This window comes from Acomys russatus, chromosome 24 (assembly GCF_903995435.1).
Source record: "Acomys russatus chromosome 24, mAcoRus1.1, whole genome shotgun sequence".
In the NCBI taxonomy this organism is placed as follows: Eukaryota; Metazoa; Chordata; class Mammalia; order Rodentia; family Muridae; genus Acomys; species Acomys russatus.
The window spans coordinates 52227284-52242538 of NC_067160.1; the positions used below are offsets into that span (position 1 = coordinate 52227284).

Below are 15255 nucleotides of genomic sequence, written 5' to 3' on the forward strand. Positions count from 1 at the left end.
GTTAGGGAGAAGCCGCTCCCGGAGTCTCTTAGGTGGGCTCGGTGGCCACCCGGCGAAAGTTCTGAAATGCAAAGCTGCATTTGGAATGCAAATGCAAAACAGACCGCGACGCAGCGTCGTGATCACGAGCGATCCAGTCGGCAGGCAGTGAGCGCGGGTTCCGACAGCGTAGAGCGCGCTTGTTGCGGTATACCGAGAACGCGAAGAGGCCGCGAGGGGCTTGCTTCCTTCCAGACCCCGGGGCAACCCGGCCAAAGGGAGCCTCGGGGCGGGACCGTCTGCAGGAGCTGTCAGTCGGCCCCGCCCTGCCCCGCCTCTCGTCCCGCCCCTCAGCTCCAGTGTAGGGCGGGCGCGCTGCGGCGGTTGCTGCTGCTGCTTCCTCGGGCCATTTTGCTCCGCGCGGAGCAACGAGAGGTGGAGAGCAGGGGCTAGAAGAGGCGCAGGCCGGAGGAAGCGGCGGGCGGCGGGCTTTCCGCATTCGCAGGGTCCAGGGGACCGCAGCGATTGCCGGCGAAGGGGGTCGGGAGCCCCTTCCCGGTCCCTGCACCATGAGCTGGGGCACTGAGCTCTGGGTGAGTGAGGGGCCGGGCCGCGGGCGGCCTGGGCGGGAGGCGCGACGAGGGGCCTCGGAGTGCGTCGTCGCTCGGCGAACAGGGAACACGGATCGGGTGGCCCCGGCGGCCTAGGGGCGGTGCGAGGCTGAGTCCAGGCTCCCGGAGCGGCAACCCGCGGGCGATCCCCGGGGGCGTGGGGCCCGCGCCGTGCCGGGCTGCGTAATTGCGCGCGCCCCTGGCCGGAGCTCTGGGGCTGATCTGTGCTGGGAGGTGCGGGCGGATCCCGCGCTGCTCCCGGGGGCGGGGCGGCTTGCCAGGCGCGGGGTTTGGGATCTTGGGTTTGGGGGTGCCAGGTGCGACGGGTGAGGTCTTCTCTCTACAAGTGAGGACTTTAGCCCCAGGGCGGTTGGGGCGCACTTGTAATTCTTTGGGGACAGCTCAGATTCTGAATTTGAGGGGGGCTGCGGCGTTTAGTCCGCAAGGGGACAGCGGTAGAGGAGATCATAGGATACCACGAAGGGCCGGTTGCCTGGGACCTGTTTCTGTCTTTCTGCCCAGAGGAAACGAAACGGCTTCAAAAGGGGATTGCCTCGCGGGGATCCTTCGTTTTGGGGGGTGCAGGTGGTTTAGCGAGCAGCTTGTGTCTAGAAACGGTCCCACCGAGGGCGGTCAGAGGACGCTAGGGCAGCTCTCAGGCCGTCTTTGGGAAAGAGAGGCTGTTGGCTGAGGGACAGGGCCTGTTGCCCTGCCTTCCTCTGCACTCGGGAAAGCACCCGGGAAAGGCTGGGCATAGGCTGGTGGTGCAGTAGCCTGGGTGAAGGTGAGGACGAAAGCGCTGTTACTGCGCCGAAATGTGCCCAAGACCAGTCATTCCCAGCGATGGACTCCAAAGTGCCGGCTGGCTGACTACCTTTCTGAATTCCATTTGTGAAGGGTGTGTGAGGAGAAAGTGTGGGGTGGTGTTGCCATCCAAGATGAGGCCAAGAAATGTCATGTCAAAATAAAACAAGGTTAGGGCAATTAGGGAAATGCAGTGCATCCTCCTTAATTTTTTTGCCTTAATTATTTTTTTATAACCATTGCTTAGACTACAGCAGCTTCTGTTAATATGAAAATCCTGGGAACACTGGCTCCTGTATATCAAGATAACCCATTTCATAAACATCCTCCGTGGAAGGGATTCCCCTTCATTCAGCTGTCAAAGCGTCAGGTGATGTGTGCAAATACCCATTTTGAAAATAAATTAGCACATCATTTGAAGCATTTGTACAAACCTACATTAGGCAAAACAGTCCTCCTTGGAGTTCTGTTTTCTTTTCTAATCTTCACTTGCCTCGGCTTTGGGTTTCGGTGGTTTTTAGTTGGCGTGTGTGTACGTGTGTGTGTGTGTGTGTGTGTGTGTGTGTGAGAGAGAGAGAGAGAGAGAGAGAGAGAGAGAGAGAGAGAGAGAAAGAGGGGGGTCTGGAGTGGAGGTACATCAGAAGTCATGGTCAGTGACAGAATGGAAGTCTGGGCACTGTGCTCCCCTCACTTGTTCAAACAGCAGGATAGAGCTAGGAAGGGAGAAAAAACCACAAGATTCTGAGAGGCTCAGGGAGGTGGACGCTCCATAGCCGTGTTGGTCACTGCTCTAGCGAGCTCCAGAAGAGGGCAGGTGGCTGGGAAGAACTGACAGCATGGCTGCCCTTCCTGCATCTTTTGGAAGGACAGGAAGTCAAACACAGGAGCCACCCTCGGTGGTTCACACCTGTAATTCCAACACTGGAGAGGCTGAGGCAGGAGATTTGCTGTGAGTTTGTACCCAGCCTGAAATACACAGTGAGTGCCAGATCAGCTGGAGCTACATGGCAAGACTCTCGCCTGGAAAAGCAAAACAAAAAACTGCTGAAGATGTGACTGGGTGGCAGAACACTTGCCTGCTACACACAAGGTCCTGGGGACTGAACCCAGCACCAGAGATGGGAAACAGAAGAGGATGCCTGGGAAGGTGTTTTGTTTGTTTGTTTGTTGTTTTAAAGATTTATTTATTTGTTGTTATGTATACAGTGCTCTGCCTGCGTGTACACCTGCAGGCCAGAAGAGGGCATCAGATCACATTATAGATGGTTGTGAGCCCCCATGTGGATGCTGGGAATTGAACTCAGGACCTCTGGAAGAGCAGGCAGTAGTTTTAACTGCTGAGTCATCTCTCCAGGCCCCAGTTGTCTCATCTTTTAAAAGACAGCTTTCAAGCCTGATGTGGTGATGCAAGCCTTTAATTGCAGCACTAGGGAGGCAGAGGCAGGCAGATCTCTGTGAGACCAGGCCAGCCTGGTATACAAAGCTCCAGGACATCCAGGGCTACACAAAGAAGCCTTGTCTTTAAAAAAATAGATGTGTGTTCAAGGCCAGCCTGGTCTACAAAGGGAGTCCAGGACAGCCAAGGCTACACAGAGAAACCCTGTCTTGAAAAACCAAACGAAACCAAACCAAACAAAAACAAGCAAAAAAATGTATATTAAAAAACAGTTTTCAAGAAAAAAGAAAGAAAGAAAGTCAGCCCAGAGGGACAGAGTAAAGCAGAGCAGAAGTTGGCTGTGTCTGGTGGGCAGGAGCATGGAGATGTGCAGAGGGCCTGGTGGCCAGGCCAAGGCCCTGATTAAGGGTTTTCCTTACATGGTGGCTTTGGGACCTGGCTCGTGTGTAATGGGATAATGATGGGGCGCTAAAGCCTCACTTGGCAGAGTGATGCTTCTAGCTGGAGTGGCCCAATTTGGGTGGCCATGAGTGATTGGTGGCAGGTGGCTGCAACTCTCATGGACCTTCACTGATCCTAACAGGTTTTATACAGTCTCGGGACTTTAGCGAAAGTCCATGAAGGTCCCCAAAAAAAACAACAGAAAAACAAAACAAAACAAAAACCTTCTGGTTTTGAACACTCGTTCTACGTGAAAAGTCCTCTCTTAAGCCACATCCTGCTTTGTTACGGCGTGAAACCCTTTCCTTCTTCTTCTAAAAACCCATTTAAGCCAGAAAGCATTCAACAGTCCAGGGGAACTTTGAAAAATTGTAAAACGTTATAAGAAGTTATGAGGAAAGTTCTAACAATTATATTTTTGTATCAAAGGAATGTCATAAAGCCAGGCCTGCTGGCTAAGGACTGTAATCCCAGCTCGTGGGAGGCTGAGACAGGAGGGTTGAAACTTTAAGGCCTGCCCTGAGCAGCTTACATTGAAAGTCCACGTGAAAAGCTTAGAGCAGAGAAAGGGGTGGGGACATAGATCAGTGGCACAGCGCTTGCGTGGCGCACTGGAAGCCCAAGTTCTGTCCCTGGTGCTGGGGTGGGGACCAAGACAAAACAAAGTATAAATGGCAGCTCTAAACTTGGTGTATTTACTCAAATTTATTTATTTATTTATTTATTTATTTATTTATTTATTGTTTTTGTTTTGATTTGCTTGAGACAGTATCTAACTGTGGAGCCCTGGCTGACATGGAGCTCACTGTGTAGAGAGGCTGGCCTCGAACTCACAGAGATCCTCCAGTCTCTGCCTCTGCCCCCTTGAATGGTAGTTTTTAAAGTGGTTAGCTGGCAGCTGAACCCTGCGCTCAATAATAGATAGGTTGCTTGCCTAGCTTGTGTGAGGCCTTAGGCTCACCCCCAGTGGGACAAGAAGAAATGAAAAAAAAAAATAATAAAAAAGGAAAAGGGGCTGGAGAGATGGCTCAAGAGTTAGGAATGCTCTTTCAGAGGACCCAGGGTTCAATTCCCAGCACCCACATGGCAGCTCACAACTGACTGTAACTCCTGTTTCAGGGGATCTGACACCCTCACACAGACATACATGCCATCAAAACACCAATGTACATAAAATAAAAACAATTTTTTAAAAAAGGAAAAATCTCTTAATTGCAGTTTTCTTTCTTTCTTTCTTTCTTTCTTTCTTTCTTTCTTTCTTTCTTTCGAGACAGGATTTCTCTGTGTAGCCTTGGCTGTCCTTGCCTTGCTTTGTAGACCAGGCTGGCCTCGAACTCAAGTGATCCACCTGCCTTTGCCTCCCGAGCGCTGGGATTAAAAGTGTGCACCACCACACCCGGTGGTTAATTACAATTTTCAACAATCTTCCTGTAAGTGGGTGACAAGGAAACATTTCTGTAACTGTTGAACATTGATCAGCTGTTAAGTGGAAACCCTCAAGCCTCCACAGTGAGCCACAGTGTACAGGATGGTTTCCTTCCTGGCTGCACATGCTATACAGGACTTTACCTCTAGCCTGGGGCATCCCAGTCTCAAGGGACATTTACGTTTCTAAGAAAGATTCATCGAAACAGAGGTGGGGTATAGTAAGTTGGTGCACCGCTGGACCAGCATATGTGAGCCCTGAGCAACTTGTTAAGGTGTGTGTGTGTGGTGTTTGTAGGATACATAATTAATATGTATGTATTTTTATATAGTTACGTATAATAAGTATGTGGTTTTGCTCTATATATTCTTAGATGCCTTTAAAACTGCCTTTTTTTTTTTTAAGAACAGTTTGAGATACCCAGGAAAAGTGAGTAGGTGATACAGAGACTGTCCCCTCGCCCTGTGCTCTTTGTCCCCAGATGAACACAGTCTGGCAGTTTCTCTCTTTCGTCCTCTACACATGTGCTTTGATGTGCACCCCATTCACTCTACACACACACAAACACACACATACACACAAATATGAAAATTGGGCTTGAAAAGCAATTTCTTTTCTGTGGTTCATGGCGAGCAGGGCACTTTATATCGTGTAAAGGTGTCACACTAGGTAAATTGCTGACCAACCGGAAGTAGCGAGGATTAACGGTTTCTGGTTTGGAAGAGGTGCGAACTCTACTGCCCTTGACTTCTAAATGGGAGTAGAACGTTAACAACGCCCATCGAGAATTCCCAGTGCCGAAGCCTTTACACTTTTAGAGTTTCCTGTGTGAGGAACCTCGGAAGATGAGCACAGGATGGAGAGTTGGGCCACCAGCTCTGCTGAGCAGAACAAAAGGACCTGGGAAGAGAGACTAAGTCTAGTAGAATTCGGTCAGCTCTATTTCTTCCTCCGACAAGCTTTGCACCCGGCCTTTCTGCTTAGCAGAAATGAAGCAAAGCCCGCGCGCCCACAAACTGAGGACCTCGAGTCAGCCAGCCTCACTCTGCAGTTTGTAAATTAGTTCTGAAAACCTGTACGCGCTGTTGTTTCGGTTAGGGAGAGCATAGCTTAGGCATCCTCTGAGACTGGGACGCCCTAGAGCAGCTCTGCTGAAGCTCCCCAGTCCAGGCATCCCTAACTCGTAGCTCAGCCCACCGGGCTTGCAGCTCCGCCCTGATGCCGTGTTTCCCTGCAGGCATCACTCACACTTACTTTGTCAGCACCCACACCACCCACACATAAGAACAAGGCTTTATTTTGACACTGAAAAATTGCACACTACCAAGAATACACAGATGCCCTGGGAAATTAATCTAATTAGATTTTGGAACGTGGGTGTGAAGTCATCAGGAAATTTGAATGGAAATATTTGTTTCCCATTTTAGTACCACGAATTCATATGAAGTAGGCTCCTGGTGAGACAGAACATTTTATTTTTTATTTTTTAGTTTTTCGAGACAGGGTTTCTCTGTGTAGCCTTGGCTGTCCTGGACTCACTTGGTAGACCAGACTGGCCTGGAACTCACAGAGATCCACCTGCCTCTGCCTCCGGAGTGCCAGGGTTAAAGGCGTGCACCACCACGCCCGGCAAACATTTTAAATTCTAAAGACAGTCTCATTCGATATAGCTCAGGCTGGTCTACAACTTATAGACAGAATGTTCCCCCTAACTCAGAAAGTCTCCTGCCTCATCTTCTTAAGTGCTGGGATTACGGGTGTGAGCCGCCACACTTAGCAGAATATCCACTTTCTTTCTTGCAAAAGGCACAGTATCTTTTACGTGAAAACTAAACTGAGACCTGGCTTCAAGTCCCAGCACCCACATGGTGGCTCACAACCATCTGTAACTTCAGTCCCAGGGGATCTGACGCCCTCTTCTGACCTCTGTGCTCAGCAAACATCAAAGCGCTGCACAGACATACATGAAAACAAAACACCTAAAAAAATTTTTTTTTTAAGGATTTATTTATTATGTACATATTGTTTTGCCTGCACAGCAGAAGAGGGCACCAGATCTCATTATAGATAGTTGTGAGCCACCGTGTGGTTGCTGGGAATTGAACTCATGAACTCTGGAAGAGCAGTCAATGCTCTCAACCTCTGAGCTATCTCTCCAGCACCAAAACATCTACAATTTTATGTGTCATAAAATTAAAAAGTTAGTGCCAGACATGGTGGCACACGCCTTTAACCCCAGCACTTGGGAGGCAGAGGCAGGCAGATCACTGTGAGTTCAAGGCCAGCCTGGTCTACAAAGTGAATTCAGGACAGCCAGGGCTACACAGAGAAATCCTGTCTTGAAAAATAAAACAAAGCAAAAATAAATAAAATAAATAAAAAGTTAGGGCTGGGCGTGGTGGTGCACTCCTTTAATTCTAGCACTTGGGAGGCAGAGACAGGTGGATCACTGTGAGTTCAAGGCCAGCCTGGTCTACAAAAAAAATTTTTTTAAGTAAATAAATAAAAATTAAAACAAGCAAACAAACAAAACATCCTGTAACCCTAGTAAGAGCACTTGCTGTTGAGCTTTTGAGCTGAGTTCCACACTCAGAACCCTCAAATGACTCTTGCAGGCTGCCCTCTGACTTTCGCACGCAAGCTCTAACAGTCCAGGCGTGCCGCATGCCCCCCGCCCCCAATAAATTAGTGAAAAAAGAAACTGTGACATCATATAAGCTGGGAGGACAGGAGGCGGGCGGGGTTTAGTTAGATATACAGCCCTAATAATTGGAATTGCGTTAGTTTGTTTGGTGATAGTGATGGTATTGTTTTGTTTTCTTAGAGAAAGGGTTTCTTTGTGTGGCCCTGGCTGTCTTGGAACTCACCCCATGGACCAGGCTGGCCTCAAACTCACAGAGACCCACCTGCCTCTGTCTCCCCAGTGCTGACACTAAAGGCGTGCACCACCATGCCTGGCTCTTTTCTTCTTCTTCTTCTTCTTCTTCTTCTTCTTCTTCTTCTTCTTCTTCTTCTTCTTCTTTTCTTTCTTCTTCTTCTTCTTCTTCTTCTTCTTCTTCTTCTTCTTCTTTTCTTTCTTTCTTTCTTTCTTTCTTTCTTTCTTTCTTTCTTCTTTCTTTTCTGAGACAGGGCATCATGTAACTCAAGCTGGCCTGAACCTGAAATGTAGCTGAGGATGACCTTGAATGTCTACATGCTGAGATTACAGGCAGGGAACACCATGCTGGGCTTAGAAGGCTGGGTTTCATGCACTCTGGGCAAGCATTCTACCCACTGAGCCATGACCCAGCCAAGAGCTGCTCAGTCCAGTATCGGCGATTTTCAATGTATCCATTTGTTTTTCTTTTTTCTTTTTCTTTTCTTTTATTTTATTTTTATTTATTTTATTTATTTATTTTTTAAAATATTTATTTATTTATTATGTATACAAATCTTGTTATAGATGGTTGGGAGCCAACATGTGGTTGCTGGGAATTGAACTCATGACCTTGGGAAGAGCAGTCAGTGCTCTTAACCTCTGAGCCATCTCTCCAGCCCCCATATATTTATTTATTTTATATATATATTTCTCCCCCCCCCCAAGACAGGGTTTCTCTGTGTAGCCTTGGCTGTCCTGGACTCACTTTGTAGACCAGGCTGGCCTCGAACTCACAGCGATCCACCTGCCTCTGGGATTACAGGTGTGTGCTACCAAGCCCGGCTACTTTCTTCCTTTTTAAAAACTGGCTTCCAAAAAACAACAATAACAACAAAAAAAAATCTGGCTTCCAACTGCCTCAACCCTGCAGACCTGTAACATCCCACGCACTGCCCTGTGGCTTTAACCTAAGCTGAAGCTCTCCCCCATAAGGCTGTGGTGGGCCAATGACCACTTGTGGCCGCTTTTGGGAAGAAGGTCCTGGGATGCCCTCGGGACTGTGCAAGGCCCACGTGGGGGGGGGGGGGGGGTAGGGCAGGTCACCCTGTAACAGGAAAGCAGTCAGTCACCCTGCAGATCTCACCCAGTCTCTACCAAGGCATGAGGGAGATCCAGGTAGAGACGACCCATTCCAGGGAAGGCTTACGTTGAGCAGGAGTGGCCACCCATCTGCCCCCAAGAGGAACGTGACCTTGACCTTCGTCTTGCTAAGTTCTTGCCTGGGATGATGCTGCTTATCAAATGCCCTGCCCCTCAGCAAGGAGTCCAGTTTTGGCGCAAGCCCCCCCCCCCCCCACAGGCCACAGCATTGTAAGGACCCGGCAAGAGGCTGAGCCTCTAGTGGGTGAAACTGCTTACCCAAGATCATACGTCAGAGATTCGTTCTCAGAGTCCTGCGTCCTGCGTCTATGGCACTCTGAAAAGGCTATTTATTTATTTAGTGCTGAGGACAAACCAGGGACCCTCACATACTAGGCAGGCTCTCTACTGCAGAAGCTCTAGTGCTTTTCTCTTAAAATTAAGAAAAAATTATTTTTAAAAAATTATTTATTACTTTTGTATGGTGTGTAAGGGATGCACATGTGCCCTGGTAGGAGGGAGGCCACAGGACAGTTTAGTTGGGGTCAACTCTCTCCTTCTACTGTGTGGGTTTCTTGGAATCAAACTTGGTAGCAGGCTGCCGGGCGTGGTGGCGCACGCCTTTAATCCCAGCACTCGGGAGGCAGAGGCAGGTGGATCACTGTGAGTTCGAGGCCAGCCTGGTCTACAAAGTGAGTCCAGGATGGCCAAGGCTACACAGAGAAACCCTGTCTCGAAAAACCAAAAAAAAAACAAAAAACAAAAAGCTTGGTGGCAGGCACCTTCACCTGTGGAGCCATCTCACCCTTAGAGGCAGGCATCATGGCTCACTATTGTAATCTCAGCACTCTACAGGTTGGGACAAGACAATCTCTGTACTGCCGGTCTGGGCTCAGTAGCAAGACTCTGCCTTACAAAAACAAACAAAAAGCTAATGTTATTGTTTCAGCTGTTTTTTGTTTGTTTGTTTGTTTGTTCCCTCCTTTTTGTCTTTGTTCAAGCGTTTTAATAGAGGGAATTTCTTCCCCCCTTAGGTGGAGTTTCTCTGTGTAGCCCTGGCTGTCCTGGACTCGCTCTATAGACTAGGTTGGTCTGGAACTCACAGAGATCCGCCTGCCTCTGCCTCCCTGAGTGCTGGGATTACAGGCGTGTGCCACTGCGCACAGCCCAATATACAGAATTTAAAATAAACGTGAAGTAGACAAAGTAATATGCTGAGCCCCCTAACTTCCTCATCGCCCAGTCTCAAGAACGGTCGGGCTCTGCTACCCTTATGTCACTTGTACGCAGTGTACTCTTGCAGTGTCCTTGGCAGTCTCTCCTGCACACCACACACCGTGCTGCGTTCCTCTTCCCTGGTTTTTCTGGAGAACCAAGCCCAGACTGCTTATCGTCCTCATCTATTCAAGTCTGAAAGTGGAAGAAGCTGGAATCCCTAGGTGGCTAGTGGGCCTTAACGAGAGGATGTTAAGGATCTCTTCCCCTCTTCCAAGAACCTCAGGAGCTAGTTAGTTCCAGTTTGTAGATGAGTCTCAGGTGCCACCCCATACCTCCCCCATGGGTGCCGCTCCCATGTAAAGGAAAGTTTCTCTTCCTGGTGCCAAAGCCAGCTAGTCAACGCTGGTAACTCTTTCAGTAGCCATGGCTACTCACCCCTGCTTCCTTCTCAGTTGACATAGGGCTGGGTCCCTACCACCTGTTCGGCTTTGGTAGTGGGGGTTGAACCCAGGGCATGACATGCGTTTGTTAAGTCTTCTTCCCAGGGCTGTGGAGATGGCTCAGAGGTTAAGACCATGAGCTAACTCTGCCAGAGGACCCAGATTCAATTCCCAGCATCCACATGGTGGCTCCCAGCTACCTGTGGCTCCTGTTCCATCAGAATCTAATACACTCTTTTAGATTCTAAGGGCACTGAATGAACGTGGTACACGGCCTCACATGCAAGCATACTTGTACATAAAATATACACATACATAAAATAAAAAGGAATCTTTTAGTTCTCTTCCACAGAGATTTATCTCCTCCCCACTTCTTTTTTTCTTTTTTCTTTTTGGAGTCTCAGTAAGATGTCCTGACTGACCTTGAGCTCTGTAACTCAAGCTAGTTTTATGCTTGAATCTTCTGCCTCAGTTTTGATTTTGTTTTTGTTGTTGTTGTTTTGTGGGGGAGGGGTTGGTTTTTTGAGACAAGGTCTCACTGTTGTAACCTTGGCTGTCTTGGACTCGCTTTTGTAGACCAGGCTGGCCTTGAACCCAGTGATCCACCTGCCTCTGCCTCCTAAATGCTGGGATTAAAGGCGTGCACCACCACCACCCGACTCCCTCTGTTTTTCAAATACAGAGCTGTGTTTGTTTGTGGCCTTTCTTCTAAAGATTGATTTACTTCTATTTTATGTGAAGGTGTGAGTGCCTGAATGTATGTCTGTGCACCGCGTGTGTGCTGGTGCTCAAGGCCCCTCGTGGGTGGTGCAGTCCCCTGCAGCATGCGATTCTCAGCAGGCTGGTGTGGGCTGGGAGGACTGATCCTGGGCGTGAGCTCTCTTTCCAGCCACAGAACCCTGGTTCTCAGGAATGCTGGGGATGTCTTCCCTGAGTGTCCCATCCCCCAAAGACCTTCCCCCCTAATTTAAAGAAATTCTTTCATATGGGTCTTAGCCAAAGTAGTAGAAAGGCTTTGATTTTTTTTTTTCTAACAAAGTATGTTTAAAAAGCATTTTTTTTTTTTAAATTAAATTGTGGGTGTTCTGAGTGTCATATGTAAGGCTTTCAAAGCTTTGGGTTTTAGTTTTTGTTTCGATGTTTGCTCGTGTGTGTGTGTGTGTGTGTGTGTGTGTGTGTGTGCGCGTGCGTGCGTGCGTGATGTTATATTTATGTGTGTGTGTACACGGGCAGAGAGGTTGACCAAATGTCTTTTTCAGTCACCTTTTGTTTTTCGAAACAGGGTTTTTCTGGTTTCTCAGTCACTCTTGACTCTGTTGTTGCTTTTTTGCTGTTGTTTGGTTTGGTTTGGTTTGAGGCAAGGTTCTTCACTGAACCTGCAACTCACTGTTTCAGCTGGACAGCCTGACACCCGGGAGCTGCCTGCCTCTGACACACCTCTCAACCTCTTACACCTTCTCCCCAGCCCAGCGATTAAAAGTGCCCACTGCACAGCTGGCTTTTTTTTCTGTGGGTAATTCGAACTCTGGGACTCAGGTTTTACTAACTGGGCCACTACCCTAGTCTTAGACAGTTTTGGTACAAGACTTTAAACTCTTCCGCCCATATCTATGGTTTAAAAAAACCCCACAGACCTTTAAAGGAAGCTGATCCCCTTGGGCATTTATGTATCTATGTACAGCCCAGATTATCTGTGGACTCTGGAGATGGGATGACATTTCTCTGGGGAGAAATGATGTGTGTAGGCCTCCATTTGAGAGAGTGGCACCGGAGAGGGTGGGCTGGATGACACTGGGGCCCATCCTCTCTGTTCCTGGCTTTGCCAACCTCTGCTGTGTGACGCTTTCCTTCCTAGGAAGGCATGGGGCAAGTGGTTGCCTGAAGGTACCGAGTGTCATCTGTTGGGTGAGAGCCACTGAGTCAGTGGGAATTATAATAAAGGAGAGGATTATGGGAAGAAACGCCTGATGCAAGCTCCTTTGCCGTAGACTCGTCTGCCTTCTAGTTTTCATGTGGACTCTTAGCCCTTTGATTGAAAATAGATTCTGTGTATGTGCTAACAACAAAATAAAACAACCTGATATTGGGCTGGGTGTAGTGGGTCATGCCTGCTGTCCCAGCTTGTAGGCGGCGGGGCCAGGAGGATCAGGGAGGTTCAGGGTCATCTCAATCTCAAAAACCAAGAAACACCAAAACAAAACAAACTGATTTAGTGTGGGGGTGGGGGGGACGGGAAGGGGGGATGCCTGCTGGTCATTGCTTTCTGAAAGAGAGCAGTTCTCTGGAGGCCATACCACAGTGTGGTTTTCTTTTTGTTTTGTTTGTTTGTTTGTTTGTTTTTTGGTTTTTCTGAGACTGGGTCTCTCTGTGTTAGCCTTGGCTGTCCAGGACTCGCTTTGTAGACCAGGCTAGCTTCGCTCACAGCGATCCGCCTGCCTCTGCCTCCAGAGTGCTGGGATAAAAGGCGTGTGCCACCGCCCAGCAATTTTCTTTTTCTTTAAAGAAATAAAAGGAGCCCTCAAAGCACTACACTGGGGCAGCAGAGGTGGTTCAGCTCATAAGAGCCCTGGCTGCTCTTGTAGAACACGGAGGTTCGGTTTTTCTGCACCCCAGCTCACAGCCACCTGTAAATCCAGTTCCAGGAGACCCAAACTCTCTTCTGGCTCCTTGGGTACCGGCAAAGATGGGATGCACATATGAACGCTCAGGCACACACACAAGACAAAATTTTAAAACCCACTATACGAAGATTTACTGCACTTGGGTCTACTAAACATATACATTTAATTTATTCTAGAGGTTAATAATTCTCTTAGTCTATTTTTGCTACTTTTAAAAACAGATTCTTAAGTCACATTCTTTCTCCCTCACAAAGCTGGCTATTTGCCACTTGAGACATATAATAAATTATTCTGCATAGCAGCTTGGCTCAGGATCGATTTCGCCTCAACAAAGATAACTAAGATTTAAAAATATTTACTTTAGGGAAGATACACGTGGAAATTCCTGTAAGTGTTTAAACAAAGACATTTAGATTGCTTCAGTGTCTTTGGGTATGTAAAGAGAAATTTCATCACGGCTCTGAATTCTTAAAATTACCTTTGTGTGTGCCCCCAAGTGTTCATGTTTGCACTGTGGCATGGGCGTGCTAGTGTGTGTGTGTGTGTGTGTGTGTGTGTGTGTGTAAGGTCAGAGCAAGACGTTGGTTTTTGTTTTGTTTTGTTTTCCTGAGACAGGGTTTCTCTGTGCAACAGCTCTAGCTGTCCTGGGGTTCGCTCTGTGGACCAGGCTGGTCTTGAACTCACAGAGATCCTCCTGCCTCTGCCTCCCGAGTCCTGGGATTAAAGGCGTGCGCCACCATGCCCAGCTGGACTTAGGTCTTTATTCTTGCACACCAGACACTTGGACCCACTGAGCCAGTAACCAGTGGGAAACAATAAAATGACAATACCACAGACAGAAAGGAAGGGAAGATGTGGTGTGCATGTGTGGCACAGATGCGCTTACGTCACGTTGTCCATTGTTTGAGCATCTACTGAGAATACTAAGATGCGTTTCTTGCTTTCAAGTGGTTTAGGGTGTGATAGGAAGGTAGACAGGAAATGACAGCAGGGTCGGGGGTGGAGAAATGGCTCAGCAGCTCGCTGCTCTCCCTGGTCCGCAGAAAGTGCAGCTCACAACAGGCTCCAGGAAATCTGGCGCCCTCTTCTGGCTCCCTAGAGCACTGTACAAGAACGGTGCGCATACACACATGGGGGCAAGTATTCACACACATAAAATAAAGACCTGAGAGGGCAGAGCTCGGCTGGGAAAGAGTTGCCTCCTGGCGGAGTGTGGAAGGGAAGTGTGGTCAGGTGGGTGGGGTGGAGGCCGTACTACCTTTTCCAGGAAGAGGAAGTTAAAGACAAAAAGCCCAGACATGTGAGAGGACACAAAGCTCTCTGTCGAGCCAGGCGTGTGATGGGGTTAAGAGTGGCCTGAGAGGGTGGACTTGGCTTCCCTTCAGAGCATGTTAGCTGTCTTTCAACTGCCTGAGGCTAGCCAGGCTCCAAGTCTTTCTTCTCGCTAGGGGAACAAAACACTTAAAACCAATGGGTGAGAGTGGTTGGTGTGCAAACACAGGGGCCTGAGTTCACACCCGAAAAACCCCTGTAGAAAGCCAGGTGTGGTCATACACTATTAGGGGTCAGTGATGGGGAGATCACGGGGGCTTGCTGGCCACCAGCCTGGCAGCAGGTTTAGTGACAGACACTATCTTAAGATCAAGAGTGGCTGAATAGGACATCCCTGGTCCTCCTCTGGCCTCTGCAGACGTGTACTGTGTACACACACGTGCACATACACCATACACTTACACGCACATATGAAACCTGCTGTCACTTCTTCCTTGCCTTCTCTGCTCACACAGCAGCGGTAGGGTTATCAGCACTCGCTCCCTCCCTCCCTCTCTCCCTCCTCAGCTGTTTCTATCTTAACAGGTTTTGTGTTTTCATTTTGCCTGGAGGTGACTCGCACCAACCAAATTCCCAAGACTGATGAATAACACAGAATGCAAACTTGAAACTAAGTGAGGATCGGAGATTGGAGCTCCTCGAGTGCCGATCTCTGTACATTCCTTCCCCGGAGGCTAATCTATGCAGAAAACTGGAGTCTATAGTCTATATTGAGTTTCCTGGAGAGCATAACATCCTGACAGGATCGGATGAGTTTAATGGCTAGTGACAGCGAGCTGTGGGGGCTTGAGGCTCCTCTGGCCTGGGGAAGGTGGAGCTATTGACAGGGAGAGCAGAGAGCCTTTCTTAGACGCTACTAGATGGTTCTCCTCACGGCCAAATGCACCACACCTCACTCCCGTCCCCTTCATTCAACCTTTATTCAATCCTGTATCTCCCAGATTAGGTCCAGGCGTCAGCATCATCTGACCTGCTGTAGCAGTTCCCAAA

The 15255-nt window shown here is 48.6% G+C and overlaps 1 protein-coding gene across 15 annotated transcripts in view; it reads left to right on the forward strand.

Annotated features, from left to right (window-relative positions):
* Positions 1–352: 352 nt before the first annotated feature.
* The window catches only part of Fnbp1 (formin binding protein 1), a 118946-nt gene continuing 104043 nt past the window's right edge, over positions 353–15255 (forward strand). For 5 of the 15 annotated variants that reach the window (XM_051167064.1, XM_051167062.1, XM_051167067.1 and 2 more), the window contains exon 1: positions 353–572. In XM_051167064.1, coding sequence (XP_051023021.1) covers positions 549–572 — 24 coding nt within the window. In that variant the 5' untranslated portion in view covers positions 353–548. The remainder of the gene's footprint in view (positions 573–15255) is intronic. The other 10 variants (XM_051167065.1, XM_051167068.1, XM_051167071.1 and 7 more) reach the window with 3 other exon arrangements.